This window comes from Antrostomus carolinensis, unplaced genomic scaffold (genome assembly GCF_000700745.2).
Source record: "Antrostomus carolinensis isolate BGI_N321 unplaced genomic scaffold, ASM70074v2 scaffold1070, whole genome shotgun sequence".
Lineage (NCBI taxonomy): Eukaryota > Metazoa > Chordata > Aves > Caprimulgiformes > Caprimulgidae > Antrostomus > Antrostomus carolinensis.
Genome location: NW_010286233.1, coordinates 43,124 through 59,674, shown reverse-complemented (window position 1 = coordinate 59,674; position 16,551 = coordinate 43,124). Strand labels below are relative to the sequence as shown.

At 36.5% G+C, this 16,551-nt stretch overlaps 1 protein-coding gene across 1 annotated transcript in view; it reads left to right on the top strand.

Annotated features, from left to right (window-relative positions):
* RAP1GDS1 (Rap1 GTPase-GDP dissociation stimulator 1) overlaps window positions 1-16,551 on the top strand; it is a 47,501-nt gene that overhangs the window by 16,622 nt on the left and 14,328 nt on the right. The window contains exons 3-5 of the mRNA XM_029085561.1: window positions 4,768-4,914; window positions 13,083-13,211; window positions 15,622-15,747. Coding sequence (XP_028941394.1) covers window positions 4,768-4,914; window positions 13,083-13,211; window positions 15,622-15,747 — 402 coding nt within the window. The remainder of the gene's footprint in view (window positions 1-4,767; window positions 4,915-13,082; window positions 13,212-15,621; window positions 15,748-16,551) is intronic.

The following is a 16,551-nucleotide window of genomic DNA, read 5'->3' as shown; positions in this document are numbered from 1 at the left end:
ATAAGGAAAGTTGTGATTTCTGGTGCTTTTTAAAGGTGAAATCTATTTTATGCATTTTGAGTCTGCAAACCAATATAGGGTCCCTACTGAGAAATATAATTGCATATGAAATAATATTGTGAAACACAACATTTGCATTTCAGAATGAAGACACAGTAATTAAGACTTTAGCAAAGAACTGTTTGGAAAGCAGTGGCGCTGTGGCCATCATGATGTAAGGATATGATAGGCAAAGGTAATACAGAGTGTTCATACCTTACCTTTTTTGGTAAAAAAAAAAATGGACAAACAACAACTCAGTACATCTCTATACAGAACATAATTTCCTATGCTTTTGCATAGTTATTATTTAACTAGCTATGATGCCATCATCACCAGGATCGTAGACATCTACCTAATTTTTACCAACCTGTGGGTTTACTCACCACATACCCATTTAAATAATGATGTGCATCTTTGAAGGACCAGGATAATTTCTGAAGTATAAATGACATCTAAACTGTACTTTAAAGATTAGAGATGGCAAAGACAAAAGTCTGGAGTAATGGAGGACCCAGACCAATATATTTTAAAACTTAATTAAAAATTGGGTAAAATATGAGGTTTTAGAACTGTCTGAAACTGTGATTTTTTTTTTCTTGTGAAGATACAGCTTTAGATCCTAATAGAACATTAATAAGAAATGGTTTTGTCCCAGTCTGTAAGAAATGCATCTGCTTCTTTAATGTCACTTGGATTGGCAGAGCTTAAACTTTATATTAAAAAGGGCCCAGTATGAAAACAACAAAGTTATTTTAAACTTTAGATTAAAGAGCACTAGGTTAGCTGTTGGCAAAAATATTTTCTGATATTTGTCTATACTGTGGCACAGCCCTTTGGCTAATGTTACTATATTTCCAGAAATAATAACCTTACAGTGGTAACAAAAATGAAAGTATTGGTGCATGTGTTTTAGAAATAACTCATTGGCTATATGTAGCTTATGCTTTACATTGTCTTCATACTTTAAACTGTCACTTCAATTATTTTTTCTTGTTAACCTTTAATGACTTAGTGGTTTGTTTTACGGTTTAGTAAACAGGGGAAGAAAACTCAAGGGAAAATTATGCAAACACATCTTGGGAATAGCAGATTGAAACTGCTGTAAGTGCTGCATTTTAAACACCTACCTATCATATGCTCTAAAAAAAATCATCTTTGACTGGGGCATCCATTGGAGCAGGCGTGGCTGAGCCACAGGAAATTTGACAAGACTCTGTTTATAGGGGAATGTGAGCAGTCACAGCAATTTGATAATCCACATTAAAACCCAGTTTTTCATAAAACTCCTGTGAGCAACTCAGGATAGAAAAAGAGACTACTAATTCTTAGAGATGGTTGCATTGCATTCGGCTAAAGAACACTGTGGAAGTAATAACTCATTCTGTAATAAATCTTACTGCATGTTTTGTAGGAAAAAAAAATCCCCCTGGTCTCCTGGGTTGTTGGCATTCTGGCATCTTTAAACAGTATTACATGTACTTAAAAAAACAAAACAAAATAAAACAAAACAACTATGCAACAGCATTGCCCTTTGTGAGCTGCAGTGAAGCATTTCTAAGCAGAAATGTGAATGTCCTCATTAAACTGTTCAATCACTGATCTCTTAGGAATAGCAAATGTTTATTTAAAAAGGTCCCAGGAAAAAAATTACAACACAGCTCCTGGGAGGCTGTGAGCACGTTAAGTGTGGGAGTTCATAGAGCTGCTGAACTGCAAGGTAATAGTTGGATTGAGAACAAGACACGGCAACATGCTGTGGTCTTGTTTTGACTATGGATGATTTGGAGTTCAGTGAGTATTCTTGTGTGCAAAATCTGTTTCTTAGCGACGGAGCAGGGCGAAGCGAGTCGGTAATAAGTACACGGAGCTTTCTGAGTCAGAAATACGCTTTTTGGTTGGCGATTGAACTGGGTTACGTAGCCTCAACTCAGAGTGGGTAGTCAGGACCTTCAGGATTTTTCTCCTACATCTGGTACAGGATTCTTTGTGGCCCTGCACTTATGCCCAGGAGCTGAGTTAATCCTCCTGGGCATAAGAAAGCAGCACTAGGAGATTCTAATTCTACCACTAGCCCAGGTCTCTTCTTCACCTGGCTGCCTAGGGCAGAGAAGCAGCTATACATGGTAAGCTCAAGCATGGGAAAGAGGTAGAGCAACAAACTCAATTAAGGCATCTCTTTTATGAATCTACCAGCCTATTTAGTCACGTCAAAGTCTGTCACTTCTAGCCTGCCACCTACTTGGGATGGATCATGAAGTTCATTTTACCCTAACTTCTGAGTATACTATAGAGACAGAGAGACATTTCTTGGAGTGAGGTTTTTGTCTGAATCTTTCTGCCTTATTTTTGCTGTCTGTACAGTAGAAGCTGATGATCTGTCTACCTAACAAAAATATTGTGTGGATAAGAATTTTGTTATGTATTTGAAGTGAGACACTATTATGTACTTAAAGATACAGCAGGTTTTTTATATATCACCTTTGACAAACCATTGAGAATGGAAGTAAAAGGATATAGGAAATAGATTTTCATTTGTTTTAAGACAGTATCACACAATTATTTTCAGTGGAGTTGTGCCAAATTCCATCCAGGTAAAGAACTTGGCTTTTAACTATTTTGGGGGTTTTTAACCCTTGCTTCCAAACCCTCTTTGCTTACATATTTTATATGAAATTCCATAGCAAAACACAGGAGCAAGCTTGACACCCAATTGTTATCTCAATCTTAATTTTATCATGGTTTTAGTTTGTTGATTTCAATTGCATTATAGTAATTTGAGGGCCACATTCAGTCCATTTGATCCAGAGTCAGTGATTCAGTTTCATTTTGCACACCTGTTTTGTCTCACAATTTTTTGAAGTACAAAACAGGTGAGTCAAATAAAAAATAATGTATTTGCATAACTTTTGTAATACAAAATAGCAGAAGAGGATACATAAAACAGGATGGTAGAATATTCCAGCCGAGTTTGGTTTCTTTTTTCTCTGGTGATCTGGTAAACTTAACCACTGAATCTGAACACCTGACTATATTGTTTCACTGTATTTTGGTGTAGGACTTCCTTTCCTTTCAGCATTATGCCTCCATTTGTAACTGCATCAAGGATGTGAGAGATTTATTTATTTTATATTTCTCCTTTTTTTATAGTCCTTCCTTGACACAAAATCGTATCTTGAATTTGTTTGACTGTAAACAGATTCCAGTTTCTCCTTTTTCAAAACAGAATACACATACTTCCAGTGAAGCACAGTCCCCTGATGTCCTGATCATGTCCAAAGTGGACACAGTCACGGCAATGGCTTTTTTCTGCTGTTGCATGTATCTCAGTTATTCTGCAAAACACATTACTTTGGTAATAAATTGAATAGTTAAGATCCACCAGGAATTACCCTTTCTCCCTTCAGCTCCACTCAGTAAATTATCTGAAGTACCTATATATAGCCCTCATGTATTATGTATATTTATATGAATATATATATAGTGTAGGTGTATATACAATACTTATAATCCTTTTATATATATATATATAATATGTGAGGGATATATATGCCTCAAAGAGTATTAACAAGAATTGGAAGATTTAGAAACTTCTTTTTGCAGAGCTCTGGAACACTTTATAATGGAAGATAATATTATAAGTGTGGACAACTTTGGGTTTCATACTGAATGCATTGCAGAACAAGGAAAACTTAATCGCTTGACCTCCACGTGTGATGGGGAGAGAGAGGAGTGATGACAGAATGATGAATAACAAGTGAAAGAGGAGATTTGCTTTGGGGCCATTAATAAATTGAGGAGGGGGGGTGGTTTCTTACCTTGCAAAACTTTTGCTTTAGTGGTTTTCCACCCAAGGTTTTTTTTTCATCCAGATTTTCCAGTTGATTCCAACTCTAACTCACTTGGAAATCTCTCCTTTTGGAAGCCCTGGAATTTAGGTTATTAACTGTTGTCTTTTGCTGATTGCCTGCTGGGAAAGGAAGCAGTATTGTCAATTACTGTAATAGAGGCAATTTTTTTCCTACATTGATACATCAAATCTGATTTCTTTTACAGAAGGAGTTACATACAAAGACTATGGTGTGTTGTTTACAAAACCTCAGAACATTGTAGTTTATTATAGATGCAGAGCAAATTATTCTTTTAGCCATACAAAAAGAATCTAATAGTGGTATTAAATTTCAGGTATAGGCTTACAAAGAACGTGATGTGTGGCAGAGTGAGTGCATGAACAGAGTTTGTGACTGGCAACTAGTAGTACCTCCATCTGCTTTGTCTGTTTTATTCCCCATTTTGTTTTTAAGTAACCCAAACAGTTTTTTTCCTGTATTTCAATTTCTCAATCTGCATAACAGTGGGATTAATTTACCTGGTTCACAAGGCTGTATGGACTAGGCTTTGTAAAGTGCTCAGAACTTCCCTCTGGCAAACCCAATGTATCTTCAGAATATTTTTTTATCAGCTCCAGCAGCTCTGCCTCAAACACTGAATTCTTTACCAAGGTATTAGTGCCAGGTGGTTGATGCCTTTTGTTGTAGGTGTTTTCACTTTCTGAGCTCTGTTGCTCTAAAAGCTGGCCCTCAAGCATCTCTGTAGATGAATTTGACAACACTGGAGGAATGACTTCACTCTGTTTAAAAACTTCGTTTTGTATGATTACTGTTATGTTTGGGACGCTGCGGTGGGTTTTGGTTTTATTTTTTTTTAATGTAACTCTTTGTTTTACAGATGAGGGCAGGAACGCAGTTGACCATGCAGGTGGTGCACATATTGTAGTAGACCATATAAGGTCACTGTGCAGTAAAACAGATCCAGCCAGTGAGAAGCTCTTGACTGTCTTTTGTGGCATGCTGATGAACTATAGCAATGAGAATGGTAAAGAACACCACAAATTCACTTTATGTCTACCAGGAGAACAACCCCATCAAAAAAAAAAAAGAAAAAAAGATAAAAGTTAAAGTCAACTGTAGGTTTGCATTGTGGATACTAACACTAAGTTATTCTGAAAAGATCAAGTACCTCAATTCACATGTACGATATTCTGTTTCAGTAAAATTATGTTCCCAAAAACACTAGATGCATCTTCCTGGTGCAGTTCCATATAGCATATCATATAAAATTTTAAAATCAACATCTGGAATTTACTTCTTTGTCTAAAAGCAATATATGGAGATGTATCATACACCTTAAGAGAAAACAGATTTACAGAAGTAAACTAGAAGGCCACATTAAGTCCTCTTTTTCATTAGTATCAAGCAACACCATGAGACTAATTTGTTGCAGGCATGCAGTGTTGTCTTGTTGATGATTTGGGGGTATGTATGCCAAACAGTTTTCCTTAATCATTTTTCTCCTTGTGAAATGTATATAAAACCACATTACTTTCCTCTAAGATAAACGGGGAATAATTTATATGTATGTTCAACACTGTTCTCTGTCTACAAATTATAAGTTTATGTTCTTTCTTTCATTAAATGGAGATGTTTAGAGGCTGGGACAAAAAATCAAGATAGTATCTTAAATGAGAAATCCTTAACCACTGAGGGTAAGAAAATAGTGTCCTACACTAGTTGCACAAACATAGTTTTATTTTAGTACCTAGTTTGCTTCTGCCTGAAAGTGTAGTGATATGCTAAAGCGAATTTTACAGCGTTGACACATTTCCAAGTTTTTCAAAATTTGAATCTCTAAGAAAATTGGGATGAATGAGGAAAGCTAAATAGAGGCTCTTCTCCTGACTTGTATTGGCACAGATTTCATATATAGTTAGCTAATCACATTGTTTCTTTGATCATGCCTGTTTCCTGAATTGTAGCATTTTATCTTAGGAAGAAATAGCTTCTTTATTAGCTGCTCACCATTTCCTCGAATTTATCACTTGCTGTAATTCACTTGCCAAATCTATGCTCCCTAAACTCTTCCACTTTTCAGGATGGTCGATAGGCTTAATTTTTTTTTTCCTTTTTTTTTTTTTTACCTTTACTGTATAAACTTTTAATCTGCTTTACCATCTCTTCTAGCATAGTTTCCTTGTGTGCTTTCTGTGCCATCTCTCTGGAGCTCTCAGCTCTTAGTGTTACTTATCCACCTCCAGATATCACTGTTGTATGTGTCTCATCTCTTGTTCTTACATTCTTTTTTTCTCTCCAGTTTTCCTAGTATTATCTGAGAATACTTGCTTACACTACTTCTTCCTTCTTTGACAAATAGCAACTTTCTAGTTCCTTTACTTCATACAGTTTTCAGGAACTGTTTTGCTTGATGTCTGTACAAGTGTCACATTTTATTACATGTCGTAGTGTTAACTCCATATTTTCTTTATTTGTTAAAATATTTGAAGCAAATAGATATTCTCACCTCTAAACTGCCAGAATCCTCTGGATTAATTAAGACTAATGAGCATCCAGTATATTTGGTAGACGGACAAGTCCAAAAGTGCTGTGTAGAGATACTGAATCAGTTTTGCTTCAGTGACCAAGCTCCCTGCAGATCTTCCTTAGGAAAACTAATTATGAGATAAATCTCCCAAACAAGCAGCTTCTGAACAGTTTAACTGTTATGAACATTGAATAAATGACTCATTCCATCTAGTAAGATAGCTTATTCTGATGCAATCAATAAAGCAGTTGTGTAGTTCAGTGACAACTAAGAGGATTCACTAGCTGCTCTCTACTCTGCTAAATGACATCTTTCATCTTGCACAAACTAACGAACTGACGCAATATTCACAGGAGCCACTGAAGCAGTATCGGAAGTGAGAAATGCAGGAGTATTCCTAGCTCCTGGATCTGGGAGCACACTACCACCCTGTCCTACCACCACATCAGGGAGGAATGCTGGGGGCTTACCAAACCCTAACTTTAGCCCACAGACTTGGTGGTCTCCATGAGAAAGGACCTTTTGTTAGGGACCCAGCTCCTCTTTGGCCCAGCACCCATGGGTATGCTGCGTAAAACTTGTGTCCTGTAGTTCCACTGTGAATTTACTCACCAACTGGGACAATCACTAACTGAAACCTCTAATAATCTGCCAAATCATTAAAAAAAAAGAGTTAGAAGATTAAATTTTTAGAGGAAAACTCAGCGACTGTACCTGCAGCATGTGAATGGGTAGTTGTCCTGTCTTTCCAGTTTTGTTTTAAGAGCCAGAAGTACAATTGGACATATAGTTGTGAACTGCTCTAAAAATACTGCCTGCAGACCATCATAAATTTTCAGTGCAATGGTCAATGTCAAATATGAGCCCAAGACAACCACTTACTTCCACACATTGCTGCATCGGGTGGATAATATCTGAGTAAATGCAATTCTTTTCTAACCGGTTAAACATGAAAACTCAGATTGCCCTGACAGTTAATTGTGCTCACAGATTAGTGGGTACCGTTTTCAGGATTTACTTGCAAAGGCTTGATCCCATGTTACTTACGAAGAATATAAACACTGCATTCGATTTGCTGAAGGATGAGGAGTATGGGATTGCAGCCTAGAGTCCCAGATTGCTTTGTCTGTAGTTATGGAAACAAATTGGACAAAAATAAAAGAAAAAATACTAGAAATGTAAGAAGGAAGTGTTTCAGACTTGGAAATAGCACTTCTACTTTCTCTTTGTTTCTGTAATATTTTCCAGCTTAGCATGCTGTGTTACAAAATTACAGGTGGGGACTTTGAAGATTTCTTTACCGCTTTTAATGACTCGCACTCTTTTAAGTTGCACTAGCTATCCAGATAAGGATGATTACAGCACATTTGGTTCTTAGTTGCATCTAATTATCTGTGAACACCCTAATATTTTCTAATCCTTAGCGTTTTATGAGCAAAGAGTATATAAATTGTCTTACTTGATTCTAAACAGTTCATCATTCCCAATCAACTAATTGCCCTCTTTTTCCAATAGCTGCTACATTATTTTTAATACCCATCAACTACCTTATCTTTTTAACATGAGAGACTCATTTTTGAGTACTTTAAGTTTTTTGAATTTGCATAGGGATTTTATCACACATTAGTTTTACAAAAATGGCAACTAAAAAGAAGCTACAAGTAATATTTTCTTTTACTAAATATAGCTAATTAATGGAACATTCTTGTTTCTTGATTATGGACGCTCAGCTTGCAATTGTAACTCCTTTCATAACACTGGTGTCTAAGCTTTAAAACTAGGATTCCCTTTAAAAGTTTCTTGTGCCATATGCTTGTGTTCAGGAATTATTTTTGCCTGATGTCTCTCAAATCTTCATTTGCCTCCTTGGTATCTTATAATTTCATTAGTCGCTACAATGTTAATAGAGCAAAGTCAGCTTTGGCATCTCTTGCAGTTCTTTTAAGGTTTTAAAAAAAACCTGTAAATTTTTAATTGCTTTACTAGAAATCAGAAGGCTTTTTCTGATGGGACAAATCACTTGCCTTCCACCCAGATTATCTTAACCTCTCTGTCATAATCGTATTTTACTACCCAAATTCAATTAGACACAAATAGCTCATCCCTGCTTTCCCTTATTCGTTCTTAAAATTCAAAGTTGCAGGTATGGTTAGGAATGGAACAAACGTGTCATACATGTCTGTGAATGTTTTTGCTTGTAGCTTAATCCCGAAAGAAGCAAGTCTTGACAAAAACCTGTAATAATTCTTTCTTTGTCAAGCTATGCAAGTTTTATTTGGGGTGCAGAGTACCCATGCTTAAAGCTGCTGTTTTGGCACATTTCAGTGGGTTCAGTATGTTGTTGTGCTTCTCCCATTCTGAAGACTGTTATCATTACATATAGTCTCTGTGTAGCTATGAATCTGCTTAAGAGCAAGAGGCAAAGTGGGCTTGGATAAAGAGTGAAAAACTAATAACTAATAAAACTAATAATCATATGCAAACACTCACATAAAAGAGTTAGTCACATGAGTAGTTATTCTGCAGATCTCATAATCCTTGTGAGCCAAGACTATTTACAAGTTAATGAGATCAGTCTATAAGGTAGCTAATTGTCTCCTGAGATTTATAAAACAAGCCATGAAAGCATTTGTGAAGACATGCGGAAATTATGGAAGAACTAGGCCAGTTGGCTTGTTAGGTAGTCAAATTGGAGATCAGAAGTTAACTGGATACACTATGTATGTGTGAAAGTATACATATATTTATGTATGGGAGTATATATGTAGATAAAAAATAATTATAGATTGCTTCCTCATCTCATTTCATATTAAACTTCAGTCTGTCAAGGTTGCCTTTCCTTCAGTGCTTTTATAAAATTTAGCATTCTGATGTTAAATCATACAACTGCAAAGCTTTCTTATTCTCAGAAAACTCTTAGCGACTGGAATTAATGTTGGGGACTGATTTGTACTGTTTACCATCTGCAGAAACTATGTAAATACACAGGAAATGAAAGGGAGATATATGGTACCATTATTATGGTCTAAAAGCAATATTTCAATAATGCTTCCTTCTAAGACTTACCTTTGCTAATTTTCATGCTTGCCATGGTTTTTGTTTCATTTACATCACAGCTAAAGATGTCCAGCATGCTTTCAAGACCTAAATATACTTAAATGCACAGTAAAGCATGTAAAAGCAGATGAAAAGTAAGTTTCTTGTGATAGTGAGATAATCAATATAATCACTTATATGTTATATGATTATTTAACATAGATGTGGGGATTGCGAGCAGGTTTCTCTAGGGTATGAAGTTATGCCACCAATTTGTACAAAACAATTTTTCTTCTAGCATTATAATCACGGTTACTGATGAAACATTAAATGATTAGTTGTTTTCTGAAATTCTGTCCAAAATCGTGAACTAGCCTAAATCAGCATTTTAAATTCAAATGCTCCCAATAAAGTTCTCAATTTGGGATATTCTCCCCAGATCTTTCTCTTTGGAGTTTCCATGTGTGTCACCGAAGGACATGGAGCCATTGAAATTCAAGTTTTAGGTAGGTAATTCTTTGTACTGGCGCATGTATTGATTGCCTTTTATCTACCTGTATATGCATCTGTACAGCATCCCTGTCAGTGCTTTCCACCCCAAGAGAACACAGAGTTGTCTTACTAGTGCAACAAGTGATAGCAGTGTAAAATTTGAGAGAGTTTCTTTTGTGGCTGTAGGTCACAAATTCAGAAGAGGCATTCAGTTTTTCATGCTTCCTGCTCACTATGCATAAAGTTCCGCTTAGGAGGCTGATAGAATGCCTTTTCATCCTGAGACATGATGTTCCCCAGCTTCGTGGCTCATTTTAGTCCTATGTCAGGCAACTGCTTGTAGGATGGATGCATGTCCCCTGAATTTATCTCCTGCTCTAGTAAGCCTTAACAGTTCCTGCAATGAAAGCCTGAAATATGCAGTTATTCCAAGTTACCTAGTCTGTGGTCTTTCACTGGACAGCCAGAGAACTGCTGGCAGTCCCTTCAGCTAAGACTGAACCCCTTAGAGGTTTTTAATTTCTCTGAACTAAAAAGTGCTGTAGGTCTCCATTCCAGTGAGAAACCTAATGCTTTTCTCTAACTTCTTGTTGCTCTTGTATTTACTAGAGAAAGAGCCTCCTATTGATGGTAATAAGAAATGTAAATAACAAGTTCAGAATTTGTATGGCAAGCCCAGGCTTAAGTAAAAACGTAGCAAATAGCTGCTGGCAGCCTTTTATTTTCAAAGGTTTTGCCTTCTGTGCAGCTTTGTGACTCTCAGGGTTGTCCTGTCCTTGGCAGAGGAGAAAATTTATCCTTCCGCTTACTGTGGTTAAGGCAGCAGCCTTATTGGCAATTCTTGTAATCCCTTTCCTACCACTGTAGACCATTCCTGTGCTCAGGTGCCATCCTTCTACTGCAAGGAAATGAAACTGGTACCAAGTCAGGTACAATACCTGACTTTTGACCCAGTACAATTGTTCTTTCTTGGTATATTTCCTTTTTCCTTTTCTCCTGTTTGGGAATTCTAGAGGCCCTTTAATCAGTGCACACCGTGCTCTCTTGAACAATGCTTCTGTTTGGCTTTTAAGATTCCTGTTTCCTTTCAAAGATGGATATGATTTCCCTTTTTCCACTCGTCTTCTCCTCTGCGCTTTTTCTTTTTTGCATTAAGAAAGAGAAAGCAGAAAAAAACCCTGCTAAAAATAGAGAGTTTATGCTTCTGTCAGAATGCTTTGCTAAATGAAGCCCGTAGAGATTAATTGTCTCTTTGTCCATTACAATTGGATGAAGTGATTTTAGAGTGACTAAAGGCATAGTCTAGTAACAAAGCAATTTATTTCAACGTAATTTTCTATGGCACTTGTGGTTTGTGTCCTTGTTCTCCTACTCTCCATGAATACCATTTTTTCCTTCAGAATTTTTAAGTGTCTACAGGGGACAATCACAAACCAAGGACAAAAACAGATTATTTACCAGTAACTTGAGTTCTCCTACACAATCATTTTCTCCACAGACCCATTCCAGCTCCCCCCTCCCCAGTTTTCCTTTTCAGAGATAGATTTTTACAGTCAGTTTGGAATGAAGTAGGAGGGTGTAGTAGTGACTCACACATCTGCCGGAGGTAAAATGGCATTCAATGCATGCGCTAGTGCAATTTGTACTTACCTGAAATTTGACAACTTCAACAGCTCTTTTGTGTCTGACATGGAGTTCTCATAAATTTCTCTAAAGACCATGAATCTGTGGAAGAGGTAACCCCTGCCCCCCAAAAAAGGAAATTCAGTTACTGGTAAGTAATATAGTTTTATTAAAGATGTCAAGCAATAAGAATTCCTGCTCATCCCCAATAACCTGTAATAAGCATGCCATTTACTTATTTAATGTACCAAATTGGTAATTGTTATTAAAGTGTTTTACACTGACTGTAAATGAACTAAACATTCCAGAATCTTTTCATAATTTTTATTGTATGAAAATTTCAAACACACTTGGTCAAATCTTGAAGGCTAAGATTTTTCTGAGAGCATAAGATGATACTAAATTTGTTAGACTTAAGATGTAATGTATTTATCTCCCTGTAAAAATCTGCAATTTTTATGGCTCTCATTCCACAGATATAAAATCTCCAACTGATTTCAGTTGCTCAGAATTAATTCCTTAAAAACAAAACAAAACAAAACTAATTCCCCTGTAGGCCTTGACCCAAAGCTAAATGAAGTAATAAAATTCGCTTGAATTCACTGTGCTTTGGATCTTTGTCTTTTGAGTCTGTAACATTTAAACATAGTTAAAGGGCTTAGAAACAAAGGAAAAAAGATGGTTAGGAAAATTACTAAACAACATCTGTTGTGTTCATGTCTGCTTCATTCTATTTGACTGTGATACAATGTTTTTCTTCTTTGCTATGTTATAGGTAAAATGTGTAAGAGAAAATATCGTTATAAATAATCCTTTAAAGCAATCATGTTTCTGCCTAACCATCAAAGCATCTTTCTATTTGCAGACATCTAGGAGCAATAACTTTCTTACTTGTAAATACTATAAGCTTTCATCCTATGCAAGAAATTATCAGAATGGCTTCTAAGGACTTTTCTTAAACCTTCCATTTTTTTGTCTTTATTAAACTTTCTTTTTTCTCAAGCTCCTCATAATCTACATTGTGACTTCCTGTGTTTATAAAACTTTTCATGTTTATTTCAGTGCCAGTTTATATTCATTCTAATTTTAGTTTTCCAGTTTTGATCTTTAAGGGAAAACAGTATATAGGAACAAGCTCTCAGATACATAAGCATTTCACTGATGTAGTTTTGTTTGATTTCAGTCAGCTAGTCTCAGTGAGCTCAGAATCAAACTCAACATGTATTAGGAACCTGATAATCACAAAATTATCAGTAGCTGCATAACTCACTATACCCTTTGACCATATCAGGAGGGAATATCTCTGGGAATACGTCCCATTGCCAGGGGAAGGGGTAATTACGAGTCCGTATCTCAAGCCTGGACCAGATCCTAGTGTATCAGAGTAGAGGAGACAGACATTTTAATGCCACTTAGCCTAGAAGTTGCTTTGTGTGAAAAATGCTTTTTTGGTTTAAAGAACAGTACTACAAACAAAAATGCTAACTCACTGTTGTACTTTCTTTTCACTGTAGATACCCTGCAGTCACAGCTTATCAATATGGGTGTTATTCCTACGTTAGTGAAATTGTTGGGTATTCATTGCCAAAACGCAGCTCTGACAGAGATGTGCCTTGTTGCATTTGGCAATTTAGCAGAACTTGGTAAGTCCACAATATTATTTTCAAATTTACATCCATTTTTCATAAAGTTAAATCTCAAGACTAACAAAAGCTTTGCACCGATGCTTGTACCATTCCTTTTGGTACATTCAGAATTTAAAGCAAGCAATTTCTGCTTATTGTCTCTAAAATCTATAGTGGTCTTTTTTTTTTTTTACCCTTCAGTAACTGAGATTTATTTGGGTACTTAGTACAACCTTATGTTTTATGTTAATGTTCTTCAGCGCAACTAAGCGCATTTTAAATCATCTAAACAGTATTTCCTGAGCACTGCTACTTACTGTGAATTATTTATTAAAAATATAAATAATGTACCCTGGTGTAGCTCCACTAAGTTATATCAGGATTAAATCTGGCTCATGGAAGTCACTGAATGAAACTGAGACAGGCACAGTTCATAAATCTGCCTATACAATATTCATTTAGGTGTAGAGTTTTAACATGTTCTAGTCTAAAAACTTGCATGTATAAATCATTAATACTGCCAAGCTGTAGATGTTCTTTTTAGCAAGTTTAGTTACAACTTCATTTAAATTGAAGTCTGTGGTCCTGTTTTGGTCCAGTATCTTTGTAAGTGGATTAGTTTTCATTGGAATTCCACCAAGTGTAAACCAATAGGTTGTTAGGGACTGTGTCTCATTATCACTTGTGTTTTACATTGCTGTTCTTTTGCTAACGTATTCTGTGAAATTTTAGTCTTATGAGGTTTTTTTGCACTAGAGTGCAATAATATAGCAGTTATGATATCATCCTATATTTCCAAGAAGATTCAGCAGTTCAAAATATTAAAAATATATCTGTGAGTTTGTACTATTTGGTAGCCTGAAATTATTCACAAACTGCCTAAGTTCATAAATTTCAAGGCCAGGGAGAATATAATGTTATCTAGTGTAGTCTGATCACAGACATAATACCTTTGCTTATAGCAGACAAGTCTGCTTAACAAAACTACAACAGAAAGAGCCATCAAAATAGCACTAAAGACATGAATAGCTCAGAAATCTTCAAGAGATGGCCACAATGTATTGTGTCCACACAGCAGAAAGTATAATATGAGTCACATACTGGAAATTCAAAATGCAGCTAAAACTGTAAGGATATTAAATATAGTAAATGGTATCTTCACTGAGAACTACATTTCCTTGCCCTCTTTGGAAAGATCCAGCTCTGTCCAGTTGAGTAGTAAGAACCATGGGAAAGAAGCTTAACAGCAGCTGCTCCCCTCCCTGTTCCCATATGCTGAAAAGATGCTTGTTCTTTAAGATTGGCACAAAATTAATTTAGCTTGTAATACTTTAATCTCCCTTAAGCAATAGCTTAGCCAATCACATCGTAACCGTAATATTTTATTTTTGTCTTGTAACTTCAGGGAATTTTATTGTGAGGTTGTCATTTTTCATCACTTAAGAGACAACTGCATTGCACGGATCCCTTGAGAAGCATTATATGAAACACTTATTCTGTGTCAAAGCAGGGCAAAAACCCAATAAAGAGTGTGGTGGTTCTGCTTTTAAAATTACTGGAAAGGTCAAAAATCCACTTAGAATATGCTATGAAATTGCGCATATTGAGAGACAACAATAATATGATGTGCACAAAACGGTCTGGGTCTGCAGTTCATGCTTCTCCCTGGTCCTTGGGGTCAACTCTACATTAAAATAGTCCCTAACCATCCATTAGAGCAGTAGCAAAGGTGCTGGAAGTTTTTCTAACTTCAGATGGCCCTCAGGAGGTGGCAACTGGAGAATGCAGAACACCAGCCCTCCCACCTGCATCCCCCATAACACTGCCAGTGAAGAGGAATAAGATACAGGCAATGGAATAAGAGGTGCTTTTGTTGAACCTCCATTTGGAGAAAGCTGGCTAACCTCCTGGTAGCAAGCTAGCCCATCTGTGAAGCTGCTTTATGCTCTCTGTGCAGTATGAAATGGCCCTGCAACAGCCACGCACAGATTTCAAAGGAAATGTCACCATCATGAAACCATGTAAACATTACAACATTCAGTATGACTCTTCATCTCTCCCATAGAACCTGCTGCTCTTGCTGTTAAGGTGAAGGAAATCAAACACTTAATATATATTCTTGTAATGTTACTGTTTCTATAGCTACTTTTACATTCGGTTGGGCAGAAACAGCCCCAACAGCCTCAATCATGTATTTATATATTTTTAACAGCCTTAATCATAATTAATTCAGGTCAGTACATTTATCTTAAAGTGTTAGACATTTTTCTTTTCATTTAGTGACAAGCACGAGTCTGTTGTTCTTGTCTATGAGGAGCACTATTAGTCATCTTACTGAATAAGCCTGGTAATAAAGAGAAAAAAAATAGTCTTACCTTTTGATGCGATCTGTTTACTTGATGCTGAATTTTTCCTTTTTGCTTCACAGAGTCAAGTAAAGAGCAGTTTGCCTACACAAACATTGCTGAAGAACTTGTGAAACTGTTCAAGAAGCAAATAGAGCATGATAAAAAAGAGATGATTTTTGAAGTTTTGGCTCCCCTGGCAGAAAATGGTGAGAATTTTTTTTCTTACATTATTTTTTATTCATTCCCGTATATGTATCTTAGTATATTGGTGTCTTTTTCAGAGACTAAATGCAGAGTAACTGGCTGCCTCATTCAGAAGCTGCCATGGCTGCTCCTTGTGATGATAGTTTCATATAAAGTGAATAGGTCTTAATTGTCTGAGCAAACATCATGAGCCAACAAATTGTTGATGCTAATTTCACCTCTGATTCCCTCTGTATATGATTATGTAATATTATGTATATTAATCCCCATGCCTGCAGTGGAATAGCAAAAGCCGCTTTTTAGAGGGCTTTACAACATTTGTCTGCAAAATGCTGGCTCAAGCATTCATAGTCTGTTAAGCACCAGGACACCAGTCATGGGACTGCAGAACCACCAGCAGTTCCATTTCTATTGGACATTATTTTTGCAAGGGCCATGTTAATTGCAGAGCTAAGAGCTGGATGCTCTCCCTCTACTGTTCATTGACAGATCATAGGAATTTCATTTGGGTGTTTGGTGGCATATATTATGGTAGCCCCAGGAGACTTGAGGTTCATTCACTGCTCAAGCCAGAGCAGGAAGTGATGTGAGCCTGATCACCCCTCAGGGACATTCCTACCAAAGCAGTTCAGGGTGGTTTGTATAATCTACCATCTGCCCTTAAAGGAAACAAAGAAATGAGTTAACAGGTGGAGCTGGACTGAAGTGGGAAGCAGTTCTGAGTATAGAAGACATCACGGTACTTGATGTCTCTATAACCTTGTTTTAATCACTGGAGCATTAAAGCTTGTTTGAATTGAATAAAT